At 52.0% G+C, this 19953-nt stretch overlaps 4 protein-coding genes and 1 pseudogene across 4 annotated transcripts; 3 read left to right on the forward strand and 2 right to left on the reverse strand.

The window, feature by feature from the left end:
- Positions 1–226: 226 nt before the first annotated feature.
- SAPIO_CDS8877 (uncharacterized protein) lies at positions 227–1821 on the reverse strand (the record flags this gene model as incomplete). Its single annotated transcript, XM_016790411.1, has 3 exons — positions 227–1203; positions 1272–1604; positions 1662–1821. The coding sequence occupies 3 exons, from the start codon at positions 1819–1821 to the stop codon at positions 227–229; spliced, it is 1470 nt and encodes a 489-aa protein (XP_016639714.1).
- A 1315-nt stretch (positions 1822–3136) lies between these two features.
- On the reverse strand, positions 3137–3376 carry SAPIO_CDS8878 (annotated as a pseudogene; the record flags this gene model as incomplete).
- Positions 3377–6519: 3143 nt separating this feature from the next.
- On the forward strand, positions 6520–7574 carry SAPIO_CDS8879 (uncharacterized protein; the record flags this gene model as incomplete). The annotated part of the gene is made up of 3 exons (XM_016790412.1): positions 6520–7054; positions 7150–7366; positions 7466–7574. The coding sequence occupies 3 exons, from the start codon at positions 6520–6522 to the stop codon at positions 7572–7574; spliced, it is 861 nt and encodes a 286-aa protein (XP_016639715.1).
- A 2721-nt stretch (positions 7575–10295) lies between these two features.
- Positions 10296–13116, forward strand: SAPIO_CDS8880 (uncharacterized protein; the record flags this gene model as incomplete). The annotated part of the gene is made up of 3 exons (XM_016790413.1): positions 10296–10431; positions 10610–10946; positions 11028–13116. The coding sequence occupies 3 exons, from the start codon at positions 10296–10298 to the stop codon at positions 13114–13116; spliced, it is 2562 nt and encodes an 853-aa protein (XP_016639716.1).
- A 3742-nt stretch (positions 13117–16858) lies between these two features.
- On the forward strand, positions 16859–18461 carry SAPIO_CDS8881 (uncharacterized protein; the record flags this gene model as incomplete). The annotated part of the gene is made up of 4 exons (XM_016790414.1): positions 16859–17126; positions 17214–17292; positions 17360–17514; positions 17572–18461. 4 exons carry the CDS (start codon positions 16859–16861, stop codon positions 18459–18461), a joined length of 1392 nt encoding a protein of 463 aa, XP_016639717.1.
- Positions 18462–19953: the final 1492 nt, after the last annotated feature.

Raw genomic sequence — 19953 nt, forward strand, 5'->3', positions numbered from 1 at the left:
TAGAAACAGAAGTAAAACATATGCTCCCTGGCGAGTAACCAGACTGCCCAGTCGTTACCAAGTGCCCCCATATATATAAATTCCATAACATGTGAAGTTCGCGTAGTCCTGTTCATCCTTTCTTTTTATCCATAGAGCAAGCTCTCAACACGGTTGATTCGTGTAGCGGAGCGGTAGCCGTGTTGTTCTCATTGAAGATGTGGAGTACTCTCGGTTGCGGCCTTTCTTAGGCTGCGTCTCTCGTATCAAGAGATGCGTCCACCTTGAGATACCTTGGCTGCGAGGATGATGACGCCTCGTCAGGGGTGGCAGGCTCGAGAGTCAGGGTAGGAGGGGTATACTTCTTAGGACCGCGAGCGCGTCCCAGAGATGGAATTGCTATGGAAGGCACCTGTGCGGCGCGAGGGGGTGGGGGAGGCATGGTAAAGCCTTCGGGAAGGGTAGCAGCGGCTTGTTCGGTTGGGTGAGTCGGTTGGGGGGTCGAGGCCCTGGAGTCGGCCGACGGTTCTCGTGAGTGCGTTCGTGAAAAGTTCTGAACTTGGTTTCGGAGGGGGTGGTTCGAGGAGGTATTAAGATTATAGGCACCGGGGTGGTTTCGATTCGGTTGCGGGGAAGGGGTGGCGGAGGAGCGTCCATCGCGGGACATGGGATTATAGGCGGGATGCGTCGGGATTGAAGAACTGTGGCCACTAAACGACCGGCTGTGATTATAGTTGTGGGAGTACTGAGAGTACTGCTGAGTGTGGTGGTTGTTGTTTATCGTTCGCTTATTTCTGGCACCCTCATCCTTTTCGGCGTAAGGATCGGCGTAGTTAGAGGCTCGGCTCGACGACACGGAACTCGACTTCTTGTGGTCGGGAGCGGCCCATGGCTGGGCGTGGGAGATCATAGTTCGCGAGCTACTCCGCGAGTTAGGGTCTTCTGCCCCTCCATTCTGGTCCTGGTCCTTCAACGTACTTCGCTTCTTCCTACGATACACGAACCAGAGGGCGAGCCCTCCGAACACAAATAGCGCAACACCAACGGCGATACCGACGATGGTACCGGTGGTGAGGCTGTTGGGCGAGGCACCGGGGTCCTCGTTCTCATCGCTCTTGCCATCCGTCACTTCAAGCGCGGCACGAGTGAACGGAGATCCGCTGATTCCCAGAATGGCTCCGGCAGCCGGCTTCTGGGTGCAGCCTACTTGTAACGCGACCATGACTATCAGAAGGAGAAGGGTGTCAGTGAAAATTCTATAGAACTCGGCTTGAGTCTAGAGACAAACTTACAGTTACCCAAGTAGGTCTCGTCATCGCTCGACTTGAGGCAGGCGACACAGGATTTCAAGGTCTTGCCAAAGAATGCGCTGTTCGAGGCAGTGCAGTATCCGAAAGTATCGGATTTAGGATCGAGTTGTCCATCAAGAATTGCATCCTTGAGAGGCTCACAAGCCCAGTTGATAACACAAGGTGAGCTGATCACCTTGCTCTGGTCCTCGAAACCGTAGAGACACGTGCCAAGAGCGTATCTGAGGTTGTGAATAAGCCAGAAGATATCGCTTTCGGTGCCGTTGGTCTTTTGACTCTTCTGCAGACATTCTAGGCAGGCCTTGTACTTGATTCCTGTGTCGGTGTTCGAGTATTTGCTGTCTTGGCACACAATATCTGTAGCGTTCGTACTGGACGAATCAGGCGAGAAGGGATCTCCATTTTCCTCGTCCATGCAGAGGGAGGCGCATGACGATCCTGGTGTCACCTCAAGACTGAGAACGGGGCGGAGAGAGAAGAAGAGGAAGAGAAAGGAAAGGAAAAGAGTTGAGGAAAGACGAAAGGAAGCCATTGTGTGCGTGGATTGAGGGGAGAGAAACGGGTGGAAAGAGTCAAAAAGGAAAAGGATTCGGGAAGGGGATTCTCGAGAAGAGAGTTCGCGGGCGAGGATGAGAGGGAGAGATGAGAGAAAGACTATAAGACCTCGATCTCAAGCATGGCCAAAATGCGTCTCCTTCCACTTCCTTCTAAGTGGGCGAGGGCGGCCGGCGACCAGTCGACCAGTCGACTCAGCGAAGCTCGTTATCGGTTGCGGGTCGGGCGATCTTCGCGGATGTCTAGATTTGCCAAGGGAATCTCACTTCAATCTCATTCAATGAGATGTCGGAATATTGAAGATATCTGTCTGATTTAAAGAGAAAGAGGGGAAACCATAAAGGGAGAGAAACCATCAAAGAAGATCTAAGCCACAAAAGATTGGGGGGGGCAGCATAAGATTCATATATCAACGGGATGTAGTTTAGAGTACCATCGGCCAAGTAGGGTAATGGGAGATACTGCATGCAAGTCTTATAAGAGATCTGCTTTGTACTTCGTACATGGACTGGCAAAATGGGAAATTGGAAATAGAAAAAGAAAAAGCCAGTGGCCGGCAGAAGGATGGTGGAGGTGGACCGGCGCATCGAAACGGTGGGATTCCCCCGCGCTTCGTCCATCGGCTGTAAGTCCATTCGATCGACCAGAATCTCAGGCGAAGGATCTAGACGTCCGAAGCGAGGTAACTCCCTAACTCATTTGCCATAGTACGAACACACTAGACTGGCTAAAGAGCAACCTGCGTGGCAATTTTACCCATGTGTCCCGGAATAGATTACACAGGGAATTGGGATTGGGAGGGGAGGCCAAATAGCGGGCCGCAGACCCCTGGGCGCGTCGACGGCGAGCGGAGAGACGTGGATAGGTGAGAACGAAGGGAGAATAGTCGCCAGGAATGGAGGTCAAGTGGACTCTGGCCGACCTCGCGCCCGAGCATTGGTCGGTTGCCAGAATGGCTGTTTCTCAGAATAGAAACAAGAAGCACGGGGCTAGCGAAGGCCAATTCGGCGGGCCCCCCAGGGACATCCCAGCTCTCGCAGTTTGTGGGTCAGCATGAGACTGCCGGGGGAAGCTCTGGCGGTGGTACTTCGATCCACCGTAGCCGTGTGCGGGTGCAGAAAGTCCTTCCCGAGAGTGGTATTGAGAGTTGAGGATCATGGAACATGCCAATGCCAGCAATCGATCAAAATCTGATAAAATGGCTGGCTTGCATCAGCCAACCATCCAAACGTTGCATGCTTGGCAAGTCTTGGCCCAGCAGTGAGAATCGCCCTTCCATCGATTCGGCCCAATCAGCGCCATCTTTTCTCGCTCTGGGCGCCAAAGTGACCCTGGAGGCTTTCTTCCACGCGCCGGGCAGACCAATGATTTTGGGGCTCCATTCCAGGGATAGTTGGGACGGGACAATCGTAGATGTGGTTGGTCTCCTCGCTCTCGGCGGCCCCACCACCTCCTCCTTCCTCGCCGATTTGAGGAGCGCTGCGTCCTGGGCGACGGCTCCTTCCCTCTCCGCTGGTGAACCGTGGATCCATCGATGGAAAGAGCGCATCGGTTAAGTTTTGCGGCGGCCGGCGTGGATTGTACAAGTAGTCATTGCTAGCGAGGTTGTCGGGGTTTGGAGACAACCCAGATGTACGAAGTAGCAGTAGCAGTAGCATTCGATGTTAATCCTAGCCAAGTCCATTTTACTTCGTACTGCACAAGATTAGATACACAACCGATGCGAAGGGAGATTGGAAGGGGCAAATGTCGCCTGGACATAGCCAGCCTCCCCGAACCAAACAAAGTATTCCAAAGTGCGAACATTGAAGCATTACTTCGTAGGTAGTACTGCTTATGAAGTAAAGATATGCCCGGCTTGAGCCGAGGGTCTAGATCCTCATGGGCCCAAGTTGAGAAGAACATCCCGAGCCTTTGTTCCTCCCCGACAGTTAATGTGTTCCATATCGTGCATTCTTTCTTCAATCCCAATCAATGTGCGAAGGTGGATACCGGATAATAGCAAAGGCCATGCTTAAACAGGACCGCCGCTGTTGTTTATTAGCAGCGAATAGAGCACGGAATCGCTTGGTGTCAATCGCAGTCCACACAGCGTTCGGCTACGGCCATCAACATGTCAGACTGACTTGCATCAATTCTGCGCTGAAATCCACCACCTGTAGAAGCTCATGTTCATAACAGTAAGGCATCAAATCAACCCGACCGCAATTATAAGGCTTCGTCGGATACATAATCAGAAGCCTGATTGTGTGCTTCTGAATAACTGCGGCCGCTGTACTCCCGCAGCTTCTTCTTTCCTTCGCTGGCCATCCCACTACCCTTGAAAATCACTCCGATTTGATATTTCGTTTTCGAAGCAGCCATGGCCTCTTGTCCTTCATTGCTCGCCTCGTAGTATTAGAATCATCAGCCGGACAATCTCTCCAACCCCCTTTCGAGAAGTTGGGCCACGCGTCCTCATGCGCCAAAGTCAAAAAGTTTCCAACACAATGTGATGGTGGCTGCATCAACCGCCCAACCATGTTCTAGCTCCATGCAGGACATAGGAAGTTTTTTCTCCTACCACTGATCCAAAAATAGCTCTGCTGTGGTATCTTGTCGCTTTCGAATAACCATAAACAGACTTGCATAGATGTGGAGTAACGCCAGGCATCTTCATCGTGGTCTCAGATCATATCAATCGATGTCGATGAGGAAAGGACTTGATGTTGTGGGACGAATATCTTGCTGTATCGAAGCCTTCGATGAGGCTTTAGATTCTAATCATTAATTTCATATACTTCATATGCTGGTGTGTACGGACAATCAATTGACAGATAAACTCCCGTCTCCTCACCCCGACAAGACATAGAGAACTTCTACATCGTACTTTGTAGCATCTATGGATGTTGATCCCAGCAAGACTTGGCAATATGCCAAGGCGATAGAGCAAAGAGACGTCACACTGTCTGGTGTCATTTCCCCAATCGCGATACTCCACAAGAGGTATTTTTAAGCTATCAATGTTCGAAGTGTTCATCAGGCCATAGTGGATCCTCGGTGAAGTGCCGAGCCCAATCATGGTCCCCTCGTCTATGGAGTAGTAGACCTCAACTCTCATCACCAACTGCATTCATCACATCCAAGTCAAGGATGATAGTCTCCTATGTTTTCTAATTTAAGGAGCTCATTTGGCCCCCAAATGTCAAAGAGCAAATTTTCCAGCCCTCTCCACTCGGCTTCACGTTCTTGACGTTGACTTATACCAGGGTTGATGGGCCGAGTACTACGGCTTGTCCCCTTGGACCGAAGAAAACTACACAAGAGGTTAGTTTGACCTATTGTTAGAAAGTTTTCAGTAGCGTCAATATATCACTTGTCGTGATCTGCGGATGAGACTTGCAGTTATCACATCGGTAGTCATTGTTACGCCCAGCCATGACGAGTCCAGGTCCAGGTGGATGGTCGGAAGTGCATCTCGTTCGGATGAGCAGGGTTCCGGCCAGACTTCCATAGCTAGAGGTGGAAAAGATGAGCGTTTGCCAAACCAACCTAGCCAAGTCCTGTCTAGGTCCGTAACTGCGGCCTCTTTGCCTGTTATCCTAATCATGATTTCGTCTTTCCTTCCCGAAGAAAGGAGCAACCCGTCCAAGCACCCAACAATCAACGGCCAACGTTGGTCTTAGGCCAACCTATTCCATCACAGAAGTTGGCCAGGACTTCAGGGTCAGTTGGCGCTGCCGATGGAAAGCCCGTGGCTACCGTGGGTTCGAATCTTGGGCGCACAAGATAGGTTCTGGCGGGACAACACCGGAGCCTGCGTACCGAGGACGCAGGCATTCGAACATCGATGGAGAGCCACTTCAGCAACGACCTTCCCCCCTTCCTTTCCGCGTTTTCCTTACTTTCTTTTGTTCCTCTCCCTCTTAAGATCTTCTTTCCCTCTCTTTTTTTTTCTTTTTTTTTTTTTTTTTTTTTTTTTTTTTTTTGTTTCGGGGAGGCTCTCGTGTTGGACGTCTATCATCTCGTTGATGGGCCATCCCTAAGCCTCTCTCTCGTGTTGTGTGACGGGAATCACGATGGCCTAAGTCCTCGGAACCATGTACAGCGTGAATGCCACTCCCCATTAACACGATGGGGCCTGAGCAAACATCCTTTTATAAGCTTGACAGAGATGTTGCGGCTCTAGCCTAATGGATAAAGTGGTCTGCACCAGACTCTTCTCATCATCCTCAACTCGGACGGGCTCCCTCACCCTCCTAAACCCATTTCGCTGGGGCCTCTTGACCTCAAATAAAAGTACAGTTGACACTCCCATCACTCCTGCCGTACTTCGGTGGTCCGTTCCTTCCGTATCCGCAGAAGGACCGGAGCATAGCCGGATGAACGTAGAGACAATGTTTGCTTCGGCAGGTGCGACATTCGGATAGCCACAAACTTCTAGGCGACGGGTAGGAGCAGAGAGATGGGTTGTTATTTCCTCTTGCTATCAATTCGTTCGTGCCTTCCAGAAGATAAACTCACAACCGTCCCCCCCTCAAAAGAGGACTGAGGACCCCGACGAGACCCATCAACCATGGACCACGAACCTAGTCTTGATTCAGTTATCCCTCACCTTTCTTGATTTACGCTATCCTAGGTATTTTCCGGACAACTTACCAACTCTGGTGTCGGTTTCTCCTTCAACAGCAACAAGATGGCTCCCAAGATGGCTGTCGGTCTGTATTTCATCCTCTTTTACATCCTCTTCATCGAGGCCTGCTTCCCCCTGGACCAGGCAAACTGGTCTCTCCTCAATCTCAAACGCAAATGCGACAAAAAGACCTCGTCCTGCGACTACAGCTTCTTCATCAACGAAGAGACAAACAAGCTCTTTCCCTGTAGCTTCCACGTCGTCTCCATGCTGCCCCAGATTCCTGCCTCCAACCTAACTTTCGAGGGCGTCAAATGCACCGACACGGACAAGTACAACATCTCCCTTGACCATAACGAAGCAGGGCACCACAATTATTTGTCGGTCGTTAAACCAAAGGAAGGCCTTCTTTCCTACTTTGATTTCGAGGACGATGAGATCAAGGACGGCGCCGAAGCAAAGACGAAAACGTCAGAAGTTTACCCCCTCACTCCACCGGAGAAGGGAGGACAGCCTTGGACCCAGAACCGGCAGGGCAATGAAACGAACAAGGAGCTTGAGTATGCCAAGAAGTGGAAGGTCTTCTCTCCGATCCGAAGTACGTCGACTAATGTCTTCCGGGCTTTGGCTTTAACCGCCTTGAGTATGGAATTGGTGAAACTAGAGCTCTAATTTGACTACTTGGTTTGATAGGGATTCGAGACGATGTTGGAACGAACGTGCTTGACTTAGCCTTCCTGCTGCTCGCTGAAGAGCGTGGTGTTACGCCCTGCAACATTCATCTGACATTCCCCAAGGGAAAGGATGCCCGGAACGAGAGCTTCTTCCACGAAAAGTGCACCAACAGCGATTGGTATGTCTCATGGGGCTACGACGATGATAGAGATAGCGCCGTGATGACTGTTATCAAGTATGTCGTCACTCACATCCTGCCCGTTTCCCTCTGGTGTATATGCTAGTATTGTACCCTCTTCTTCTTAGTCCATAGCTAACACCAATTAACCCACAGTCCGGCAAGTGATCGCCATGCTTGGTTCGGATGGGACAAGGTCAACAAGAGAGCTGAGCTTTTCGGCAGTTGCGGCCCCAGCAAGACGGAGACCAGAAGGGAGGAATGATTATATGCGCCAGAGTTTCTGTGACAGCAGGATGGTGCCAGGTCTAGTAGATTTCAATTTCCGGGTTCATCTGGTAGATGTCGGTTTTCACAAAGGAGGAGTCAGGCTCGGCCATAGTGATCAGGGTGGAAGGTGTGGACGGGTTACTATTCTATGACTTTTAGATGCCGTAACTCGGTGAATCAATTTACTTGCAGATTATATGTAACACTTGTTGATGCCAGTGGGGATGTTTTGGGAGATATTCCACCGTCGTTCGATCGTCTCAGTGCTTACCTTACCATGACGATGAGAAGGAAATGGGCCTCAGGTTGGCATTAGCTCCCTGTACCGGGCAAAGCATAGTTCGGTGAGTTAAACGTACTCATCTAGATCTCTGGTAAAGTCTTCTCGGAACAGCTAGAAGCTGGGCTTTTTAGTTCCTCATTCACGATTTGCGTCCGGAATGAGCTGGATAGAGCACTTCCATGTCGTTAACTGGAGCTTCGGTGCCGAACAACTCGCATTGTGTAGATGCCATGGTAGGGGTAGTCTAGGCACCAACTGAGAGATCATCGAATCAATGGAATATGCCGGAGTGGTGGTGTATATATATACGTGTATTTTAGGAGAGATTCACTTCGTCGTCTTCATCACAGCCTTCAGTTTTGTGAGTAGGACATCAGATATATACATTCGATCCCAAGTCACTTTGAGACAGAACCTATTTCTAGAATGAGCCAATATCGGCCTGAGGCTTTCCTTAAGCGAAGAGTCGATTCCCACGTAATACACGAAGGAATATAAACCGGTAACGGGACTCTGCTTGTAAGAGCGAATGCTGTGCTTGCTCAGATTCCTTCCAAGTATCCGAATCCTTTACAAACTAAAGTCGAGAGCGCTAATCTCACGGTCTAAGTGATGGAAATAGCCCTGGCTCTCCTCTTTCCTTGTGACCGACGACACGAATGGCTTTTACTCTTCGATGGAAATCAAGGGGCAAAGAACCAAAAAAAAGAAAGCGAGTTGGAACAGACTCGAATTATTATATTACTCCTCATAACGGTCGCGGATGTTGCATGGGAATGTGTCGGAATTGGCTCTTCGGCCCTTTTCAAGGTAAGGATGTTTGCGTCGGTGTGTTATCTCGCTTACCAGGAGAGCACAGCCGCGAGGACGCAAACCACCAGCGTTTGCAATCGGTGGAATATTGTTCCTTGGAGCAAACACAAACAAAAATTCCCGCCTGAAGAGCGAAAGACCATAACAAGTGGCCCGAGCCGATTGGGCCAGGCCCTGCACGGTCAGTGTTGGTCCCCAGCACACATGGTCCTGCAGATTGATCGTCTGGCACGCCCAATGGCAGAGGTGCAACTTATCCGGAGGCAGTCGAGACAACGGGAAAAGTGAGGTCGCTGGAAGATGAAGAATCTGTGGGAAGTGATGAGGGTGTCCATCTGCGGGGGAAACTGCGTTGTGGCGGCTAATGGGAGGAATTCATTGGCTCGGTGTTTTGGCGATGCAATGTGTTTCTTGTCACTATTTCTGGGCGCATGAGGCACGGCAAGGATCAAGGGTTTCTTGGGTGGTCAAAGTGCTGGATGGGCCCACTTTCGTCGGTTTCTGCCAGGGGACCAAGACGCAACGACTGCATCTTCCTGTGAAGATGGAGTGATGAGTTGAGGAGGGGCTGCAAAGATGCAAGAACCTGCATGGAGCAACTTTCCCTTTGATCGTGAACGCTTTGCCAAACTTTTCCACCACTGTATCCTCATCATTTTTTTTTCTGTCTTTTATATAAAACCTTCGTACTTAATGTTGGAATGCTGCGGTCCCATCCGGCCCTCAAGTTGGCCACGACGATTATGCGAGTCGGCCCATCCATTGACCGCCGTCAGGATCTCTGCAAACACTTCTGCCGAGGGGTAGCCGCGCTTTTGTAGTGTAAGCGTTGTGCAAACGAAACCAACCAACGGCCATGAATTGGTTTTCTTTGCATCGTACGAGCAGAGATGTTTGGACATCCTCATCCCATTGTTCGAGGGGGCCAGACAGGCCTGGTCTCGTCTGACAACATCAAGCCAAACGACGAAACGTCTTCGTTTCCCCGCCACATGAGGTACCTCGTACCTTGGATAGTTGCAACACTGCTGGTACTTGTACATAGATTTGATTGCTTATCCTCTAGCTTCTTCTGAAAGAAGGAACCCGCAGCGTCAGACCCGAAGTCCCTGACTGGCGCGACATGTGTGAGACTCCGCGTGAAGCCGCTAACGATCACGCCAAGGTTCTTGGTTGAAGTACTTGTACACTGTGCCCTCTACCCTGAATGTTCCATGTTCTTATCCCCCCCCTCCGCCCCGCCTCAAATACAGCTGGATATTGCTGGATCTAAGCCATCGTTCGTTTGGCCCCCAAATATCTACATCTCCGCATGTACCCCTTCTATCAACCAACGCCAAGTTCAACCCACCTCTCACCATCCCCATCATCATATTGTGACAACTATCCACACCATTCACCTCCTGGATCTGCTCGACTTTCGCCGATACTAGCAGCGCTCTTTTGCGCTTTAGTGTCTGGACGCGAAAAAGGGACGGTTTTCTGGGCTGCCTCTGCGAACCCGTTGAGGGGAAGGTCGAACCCGGCGCCGACCAGTCAGGCGCAAAAAGCGAACAAGAAACGAGGCCGACGGCAAAGAAGGAGACGGGCATTGGTTCACGAGACCTCCCGCTGTTCAAGATGAGGATCGCGTGCCTTCAGTTTAACCCCCAAGTGGGCGACGTCAACAACAACTTGACGAGGGCCGATAGGGTCTTGAGTCGGGCGAATCCCGAGAATCTGGATCTAATCGTCTTGCCCGAGATGGCCTTTTCTGGTAAGCGCACGAATACCCCACTCTTTTGATGAGGCTGGCGACGGAGGTCCAAGGCTGTCCTTTTTGTCTCGATGAGTGGAATACCCTTCGATCGCATTGCGGGGGCGTGATTAACAGACATCGGCCATACTTGGCGCTCATTGAACTCCTCCACGTGCTCACGATTCTCAATGAACAGGCTACAACTTCAAGTCCCTCTCCGAGATTCACTCCTACCTCGAGCCCACCGGCGCCGGCATATCAGCGCTCTGGGCTCGCACCACCGCCCTGAAGCATAACTGCCACGTTGTCGTCGGGTACCCGGAAAAGGCTGACGTTACCCACAAGTGGCCCACATCTCCCGAGTACTTCAACTCCGCCATCATGATAGGTCCGGACGGCGACGATGTTGCCCATTTCAGGAAGACCCATCTGTACTACACCGACGAAACTTGGGCGCTTGAAGGGGATGGCTTCTTTGGGGATCATGTCACGGGGCTGGGTCAAACGGCGATGGGCATCTGCATGGATATAAAGTCAGTGTTTTCCATTCCTCCACTCCCGCTCGCGGAGTGTAATGTGAACGTTTTAGCGCGACCTTATTAACAAACCAATAGTCCCTACAAATTCCAGGAGCCATGGGACAAGTTCGAATTTGCATATCACGTCCTCGACTCCGACGCGAACCTTGTCATTGTGTCCATGGCATGGCTCACTGTAGAAAATGAGAGAGAGTTCGGCGCCCTCCCTCACGAGCCCGACATGAACACCCTGACATATTGGGCTATGCGCATGGAGCCCATTATCCGCGCCGAATCCAATGACGAAATCATCATCGTCTTCGCCAACCGATGTGGTTCAGAAGCTGATGCTTTGTACGCCGGCACCAGCGCCGTTATCGGCATCAAGGACGGCGAGGTGAACATTTACGGAATTCTCGGACGCGGCGACAAGAAGCTCCTTGTTGCTGATACAAACCAGCCCCCGATCGCCAAACTTGTTTTGACTCAACAAGGTGGTTCAATCCGGCCTCTTACGGTCGAGACAGACGGTGCCTCTGTGCATAGCACAACCGTCTCTACCAACCATAAGCGGGAGTACGAGGAAGTGGCCGGTCCTCGCCGCAGGCCCTCGGAAGACCTGACAGCCGATTGGGTAGCGACCCAAGTAGCGAAATCCATTGGAGCTATCGACCCCAAGGGAAAGGGAAAGGAGAAAGTACCCAGCTCAGCACATGAGACTACCATCGTCCCAGCAGAGGTAGCTTCTACCCTCCCTCGAGCCGCATCTTCGGGTGCCGGCTCAAATTTCACGTACGAGTCTTCCAGAATTGGGAAGATGGCTCCGCCGAAGCTCACAATCCCCGAAACACCCTCACGAACAACGTGGCACAAGACCGATTCTGCCAAAGTAACAACCCCCATCCATAGATCTTCTCGGACACCTATTCACAAACGCCCAAATGGCGATCTTACATCACGCGACGGCCACGAACGCCGATCGAAGCTCCCAGACTCGGCTATTGTCGTAAGCGCGGTCGAGCCGTCAAGCATAGCGAATGCCCTGTTCAGCCCACACGATTCGGCCCTCGGCCGCGCGACGCCTGAAGTCCTCGCCTCCCATGCCCATCGTAAGTCATCACGGCGATCATCCAAGCCAAAAGACGGAGATTCCCGTAACCATAGATCTTCATCAAGATTGCAAAGGGAAAAGGGACTTAAGCTGAAAACGGGGTCGACGCCGGCCGTACCCGAAGACGAGGGCGACGGAGGGCTGACGCAGGCGAAGCTCGACGCGCGGTTCAAGGATAGTCCCGTCTCGAGGCGGCCGAATTCTTCGATTCTGTCGTATTGGTTCGAGACGTTGCCGGAAAGTTTGCCGCTAGTGCCGAGCGGATCGCCGACGGAGCCGAGGGCGCCGTCTGTTTCTCTAGCGGAGTTTGAGAGGGGTAGGGCTACGCCGGCTGTTGCTCCGCCTACGCCTGCGGCAGTTCACGTTCCGGCGAGCGCTTCGAGTGTTTGTCACCATTGTGGGCAGAGCGTTCTGAGCGATAAGGGACGTTCTAGAGTAGATAGTAGTCAAACCCAGGGGAGTCCGGATGAGATGAAGGTTTCGACGTGGGGAGAGGTGAGAGAGGATGTTCATATGCAGGGGACGTCGGAGCGATCGCTGTCTACCGAGGGGAAGCCGGGCACGGCTACTGCAGAAGCGAATGAGGGTCTGATATTACTCGCACCTACCGTCTATCATGCTGAGGCGAAGGGTGCGGTGCATTCGGAGGATATCCCCATCAAGGTTGACATCGAAGGAGCTGTCACTGTGCATGAGGAGCCCAAGAAGGAGGATCCAGAAAGGCAAGAGGATCCAACAAAATTGGAAGAGCCAGCAAAACTGGAAGAGCCAGCAAAACTGGAACAGCCCGCAAAACCGGAGGAATCCGCGGCACAAGAGGTCCCCAACAAACAGGGGGGTATCCATGGCACCGGTGACAACAATAACCACGAGTCGCCGAAGCATTTTACCGTCAACATAGCGGATATCACGACTTCATTGGAGAAGCACGATAAAGCAAAAGTGAACGGTGAACGGGAAGAAGAGAGGGAGAGGGATCCTATGGCGCCGAGGATGAGGATCGTGCCGCCGTCTGTGAAGGGGATGGAAAAGCCTGCTGTGGTTATTGTGAGGCCGACGAGTGTTTATTGGTAATAGGGCGTTTCTTTTGGACTATGGAATTGGGTTTTTGGACAAGGGGTTAATGTAAAAGCGAGATGATGTATGTATGCATGTATGTATGGATATGATGTATTTAGGGATTCTACCTTAAAAGGGTGGATTGGTATGTTTACTGTGGTGTTTTCTACAATGATCATTTGGATGGTAGGAGTTGGACTCGCATTCTTTCTCTTCGTTTCCCTTTTCTAGACGTATCGTTTCTCAATGAAACACCGTCGAACAACCAATACGACAAAGTAGTTTTGCTTTCCCATTAAATCATAAATCACAAGCCTGGATGAAGGGGAAAAAAAAAAAACATCAAACGCGGATTTTTCTTATTCATAAAGAAAAATGGTCGTCGGGACGTCCAGCAGATCAGGATGAACTATCTAATACGAAAAGCCACATCTCAGCATCAGCTTTCCATGAGAGCACCGCCTCCTTACGAAGTATGCATCTCGCTTTTTGAATTGGACCTATAAGGCTTCCTCCTCTTCCTCAAAGCGGACAAGAAAGGAGGGATGGATGTGTGGCTGCTCTCTTCCTTCTCCCTTGCATCGTGACTCGTCTGGAACGAGTCCCCGTGTCTGGAAATAGTTACTGGTGGTGAAGATCAACATGCAGCAGAAGGTTGGAATGGTTCAACTGAGGCAGAGTCAGCCATGCGCCCACTTTGTTCGTCGTTTCGAAACATCCCTTGCTCACGGGGGTGTCGCCTCCATGCCAGGAACCCGAGATGCCGAGAGGTTGTGAAATTGACCGGAGGGATGTTCGGGATCGGGAAGTGGGTGGAGACTGGACAGGCGCCCGGAGAAGTAGTATTCAACTCATGCAGTGGCCAGCAAAGAGGGAACAAAAAGGGACCTTGGGGCTGGGCGCTTGGAAAGATGCGAGTGTGTGATTGAGGTGAGAGAGAAGGCTGCGAAGTGCTGCCACTGGGCTCTTCGATGCTTAGTTTTACTTCGGGACTATTTTCACTCTGTCGAGAGCCCATCACTAATATCACTAGACGCTACGAAGTTCGGATGGACGATGAACGGCGAGGCCATCTTGAGAGACCCGATCGCAATTTCCCTGCAGCGGTTACTTGCTTGCGACTTCCCGCTTTCTGGGGAACGTTTTGGGAAAGGGCCACGATGGATTTGCACAAGAGGAAGTCGAGATGTCCGAATGGGGAGTTTTGAGGAAGGAGATGATGGTGAAGGAGCAGAGCGCATTTGCGAGGAGGAAAGGTACTTCGCAGCTTGCCCGAGTGCGCATCAATAATGTATTACTTTGTATCTCACCATATTAAGTACTTATACGAACTACTTTTCTGTACAAAAGGGAACATTGAAATCCAAGTTAGATTGGTCCCTCGACTGCAAGTGGCGGGCGCTTACGTGCAGGCGGCTTTCCAGATCCGTGAGGAGGACGCGGACATAGAGAACAGCGAACAAAGGACAGATTGAGAAAGGAAAGAAACAAAGAAACAAAGAAACGAAAAAGCAAGACGGAATTCGTTCTCGATGCAAAAATCGAACGATTGATGTCATCGATGCCATGCCGATCCAACAGTCCCAACCATACAGGAACACTTTCTGTCCTTTTGTCTTTGGCCCCCAACACGAGTGGGCTGGAAACAATGGCCTCCAACGGCCGGCCTCCAAATGGCCCCCAATTCTCGCCCTCTTTCGTCTTTGGGAACAATAAGCTCGAGTCTTTCGGGAAGATCGAATCACTCAAGATGGACGAGACCCACTAGCAATGGAATAACTAAACAGCACGAGGTTAACCAGCAGCTCAATGCCCAATCGGAGCCGGACTCGACCATCGAAATTCGATGCTCAACCCGAGCTAGCAACTGGTCGAGGCCAACACCTTCAAGGTACGGCGCCATCTTCAAGGGATCATGGGCCCCCGGTCGACCGCTTTTTCGACCCCCAATAATGGCTTCATGGCTGGCGAAAGGCCTCAAATGGGGTCCGCAAGAGGTGGAGATGTGTGCCGACTTGCCTTGCAGAGGCGGGGGGGACCCAGCGCAGCTGCCAATATACTCAACTACGAAGGTATCGTGCCTGTCGCTATCGCCTGGTCCTTGCTCATCACCTCAACCACCCCGGTCCGTCTGCCAAAATGCAACCATGCATCGGCAACCCTCCCGCCCTCATTGGCCCGACCCCATGCCGCCCATCACCTCAAAGTGCTCGCCAGCCCTGACCACTCACAGACGAGCACCACTTCGAGTCCTCACGAACCGGACCCCCCCAGCTTTGGGGTCTCAGACCAACCACGGATCGGCAGGTATGCAAATCCCTGCACACACTCTCATTCGCACCCGTCCAACGACATCCTCGAAGGAGGACGGTCCGGGAAAATCACACCTCCCACACCTTAATACCCACACACACCTTTTCTCTTTGCTATCACGCACCGCCCGCTGTACCTTGTTGCTGCTCTGCCCGTGTCCCCAGCCGCGAACCAATCACCGTTCCGTGCGAGGTGACGGGATCTGCAGGTGCTGGGCGGGCTCTTTTTTTCCTTTGTTGCCTTCACCGTGGTTTCCCACCTCGTTTCTTTCTCGAGCACGTCTTGGCATTTCGCCGTTCTGGGCTTACGGGCGCGTACTGGGAGGTCCAGTCCAATGGGTGAATGGGCGCAAAGGCACCTGCATTTTGCACCTACATTGTAGTAGTGCATCCAAGTACTTCGTAGTGGTGACACGCGGGAGGAAGAATGCGAAGATATGCGGTAATACTCTAGTAAGACCGACAGAGAGGACATACTTTTTCGCTGTTGTGCTCACAGATGAAGTAATTTACACAATGTGTTGTACACTACACTCTTTCGAGAAACCGTTACCTTGAGCGCTCCTGTCGAAATCGAATGTTTCCTTCTGCGAGAGCGCTTCTTCGACGTTTCTTGCTCGTCTTATGTGTGTGATATCGTTTTTCTCCTCCCCCTCAATCCCCATCACCAAGTCCACTCCGGCGCGAAAAGAAGGGGACCCATCTCTTCCTCTACCCCATTCTCACGCATCTTGGCCCCCCTTACCCTTTCTCCCGTCCATACACGGAGTAAAATATCAAGATCAAGCCGGCCTTACCTCTGTGGCTTTCCGAGTCCACCCTGGCTCTCATTTCCCCCTCGACAACGCCATTCCCGAGGACAGGCCAAGAGAAGAGGACTCGAACCCCCTCCCGCCTCCCATTGCCGAATGTCCCGTTAAGTTGAAAGGCTGATATATATCTGCGACCTGACGCAAGCTCTTCAACGTTCCACAACACTTTCTGCAGGTTCGCTTCGTAGATTTCTTTTCCTTTCCTTTTCCTTGTTCCTCCGAACTCCCTTAGCCGGCACTCCGCTGTTGGTTGACGGGACCACCCCTGCCGATACCAACCTTCTTCTCCTCTCCGGTCTTCTCTCCGCTCCTCCTTCTCCTTCTTTTTTTTTCTTCCCCGTTTTCGATATCGCGGGTTTTGCAGAAAATAAAAAGGACCTGGGCATAGATACAGGAGCAGAGAGCTGGGCTCTTATTCCTGTATACTCTCGCCTTCCGGAAGACCTTCTCGAATCTCCGCACTTGGCTTGACCGCATTTGTGCAACCACTCTTACAAGGAGAATTTGGCCCCCCGAACTGGCAAACAGAAACGCCAATTTCGACCCGTCCCCGAGGCTCACCAGTAAAAAGGGAAACGCAGTGGAGGGATCGAAAAAGAAGAACACGGGATCACAACACAAAGAGATATCGCAATGAGGACATCAAGAGTCGTCGCCCTCGCGGCGCTCACCATCCAGACCTCCGTCGTCACCGCCATCCGCGTCGCCACGGGTTCCCCTTGCTCCGCGAAATGCGGCAACGTCCTCGACCAGACCTCGTCCGACAATATCGTATGCGACGAGGGCGCATATTCGAGCGGTGATGGCATGGTGTTTAAGAATTGCGTGACGTGCGAGGCGAGGAGTACGTACGTGACGGAGGGGACGAATGGGAAGGAGTCGGATTTGCAGTGGATGATTTGTGAGTTTCTTGCGCCGTTTTCTTATGGAGAAGAGAAGTGGTAAAGAAAGGGAGGAGAGAGAATGGATAGATTCTAACATGACGCAGACAACGTCCGGTATGCGACTGCAACTTGTCTCTACGGATGGCCGGACAAACACGCCGAAGCGAATCCGTGCCTTACCTCGTGAGTTGAACCCACGAAACTTACGCGAGACTTTTGCAGCCGCAGCGCTTGCTAACGAGATTGATAGAACCGCCTGCGAACCTCTTGAACAAGCCGTGACCTTCGAGAACCTCGCAGCCAACGCGTCGACTTACGACTACTGCGCTGCCTGGCAACCACAACAAATGCCCAAGTGTCTTTCCTGTCTATCCATTGGCGGCCAGCACCACTTCCTCCGAAACTGTAAGTCTCCAATTTATTCCCAAGAGAAGAATCTGATCTTTTCTAACACTTTCATAGTCCTCACCGTCCTCAGCGCCGCCTGCGAACAACAACCCCTCCCCGGAAAAGCAGTCGGCATCAAAGGCGAGATCTTCTCCACCGACATCGTCAACGCCACAAACCCAACCGCCATCCCCACCCTCTCCCCCGATTACTTCAAGGAAGGCTCCTTCGGCCTCGGCGCCAAAGTCGGCGTCGCCCTCGGCTCCCTAGCATTCCTGCTCGTCCTAGCTGGCTTCCTCGTCGTCTGCCTCGGGAAGCGAAAGCGTCGCGCTTACCTCCGGCAGATCGAATCGGCCGGGTCCGGGGGCGGTTTCTTCTCCCCCACGCCGGGCGGTAGTGCTGCTGCGAACGCTCATAAGAGCTGGGCGGGGCAGTTGGGCGGATCTTCAGGAGCTTCGGGGAGTGGAGCAGGGAATGCTGCGAGTGCTGCGGCTGCGAGGGGCCTTTTTGATGATACGCCCATGAGTCAGAAGCCTTTGAGGGGATGGGATGATTCCCCGTTGAGCGCTACGACGGAGAAGGGCTTCCCGAAGTACTTTTCGCCTTATTCGTCGCAGTTTAGCAGTCCTGTGAGTGCGAGCGAAAGCACGCCGCAAGTCCCCTGGCCTCCTGGCGGGTCTCTCTCGCCGCCGCCGCAGCACGGTCAAAGTCACGGACAGCAGACGCATACGATCGGGCTTGCGCTAGGCGGGGATGATAGTAGTCTTGAGATTCCGTCGCCTGCGAAGGGGAAGGAGAGGGCTACGGATGGGTTTGAGGAGGAGGATCTTTATGGCGGCGGGGCGTATGGTGGGAGGGTAGAGGCGCCGGTGTTGCAGCACCCTGGGTTTGGGAGGTCGAGTGAGAGTTTGCCGAGGAGGTATAGGTTGACGGCGGAGGACGCGAGGAGGGGGGATGCCATTTGAAGGTGGTTGAGTGTTGATGAGTGAGGTTTGCTTTGGTGTTTTCTCTTTCCTTTTTGCCTTTCGAGCACGGAGTTCTTTTCGGGATGGGTATGATACCGATGAATATTGGGGGGGATGGCACTCTCTTTAAGGCGGCGGCTGAGAATTATAAGATGGGATTGAGATGGGGATGGAGTCCCCGTAGTATATATTCGTTATCCACTTAATTTGACTTGAACATACTCATCATTCATAGAAGCTTCATCTTTTCAGGCTCTACCTTTTGTTTTACAAAAAGAGCTTACCAGAGGTAAACGCCGTATTAGCTAGAGAAACTGTTTCCATGTCTGAGAAAGAGGTAAATACTCTGCAAAACTAGCGCCATTAAATGAGCCAGTACCGACGCATTTTTTAATAGGAGATCTGTGCTATACCTACCTGGCCCGTTGTTTACGCACCCGGCCTACCGCAAGGCGGCATCTACGCCACCGGTTGTCCCGCTCTAATAGAGGAAGAAGCCTTCGAATTCTGGCGGTCAAAGTGCATCAACCGCGAGGACTTCGATCGCGGTGGTGGACGAGGGAGGGAGCCTATTCATCAGTTCCCCGACGTACCACCGTATGAAATGACACGATCCTTGGCCTTGTGCGGTTGATTTATTACTATTATTATTATTTTTCCCTATCATCGATTGGTCAAGCCGAGACCAATTCAAGAGCAGGTGGATCAGATCAACAGATGGTCTATTGCTTGGCCTTTACCAAGACCTCAACGGCGGAAGGCATCTTAGCGACTGAGGACGGGCACATCCAGCCATCATCAGGCCCGAATCTGGCAGCCAACTTCGAGCCTTGCTCTTCATGAACTGGGTATCAACACGACAGGACTAACCCCTGCTTCATACATCCGGAATCGAGTCCAATCCTCGGTGTGCTCCCTCCCGCCTCGTTGACCTCACGAAGGGGATACGTACTCCAAACCTCCCCTCCATTCCAATCCTCTCTGCTACTTGTGACCCACGGCTCGATTTTTGAAACAACATTTTGGCCGGGAGTGGCCATTTGGCTTGCCAGAAAACAAAGATACAGCATTAGCTACTACAAACTACACCCGACTACCTGCTGCTGGTAGGAACTTTCGAGCGTGGTACTTTTCCCATCCTACCTGAGCAGGCGTTCCCGGACCGAGGTACTGTCGTGGCGCAGGGCCGCTGCAGGGCACTGGCGGGCCGAGTGCGGCGCCGAGATGACCGCTGAAGGCCGGAGCCAGCATAGAATGGCGATTTCTGCAACAATTCGGGCAGCATGAGACTAGCCACGCGGGGACGAGAGAATGCTTGCAGAGCTGAGAAAGATCTTAACCCAGCCGAGGAATAACCTAATTACGAAGTACTTTACGACAGCTTGCCTGGAAGATTTGGTCTTATAAACTAAATAAATAAATAAAATGAAAAATAAAGGATAGTAAAACGAAGTTGCACAAAAGAAGAAGAAAAGGCGAGGGGGGGGGAAAT

Source organism: Scedosporium apiospermum, assembly GCF_000732125.1.
Source record: "Scedosporium apiospermum strain IHEM 14462 chromosome Unknown SEQ_SAPIO_0132, whole genome shotgun sequence".
Classification (NCBI taxonomy): domain Eukaryota; kingdom Fungi; phylum Ascomycota; class Sordariomycetes; order Microascales; family Microascaceae; genus Scedosporium; species Scedosporium apiospermum.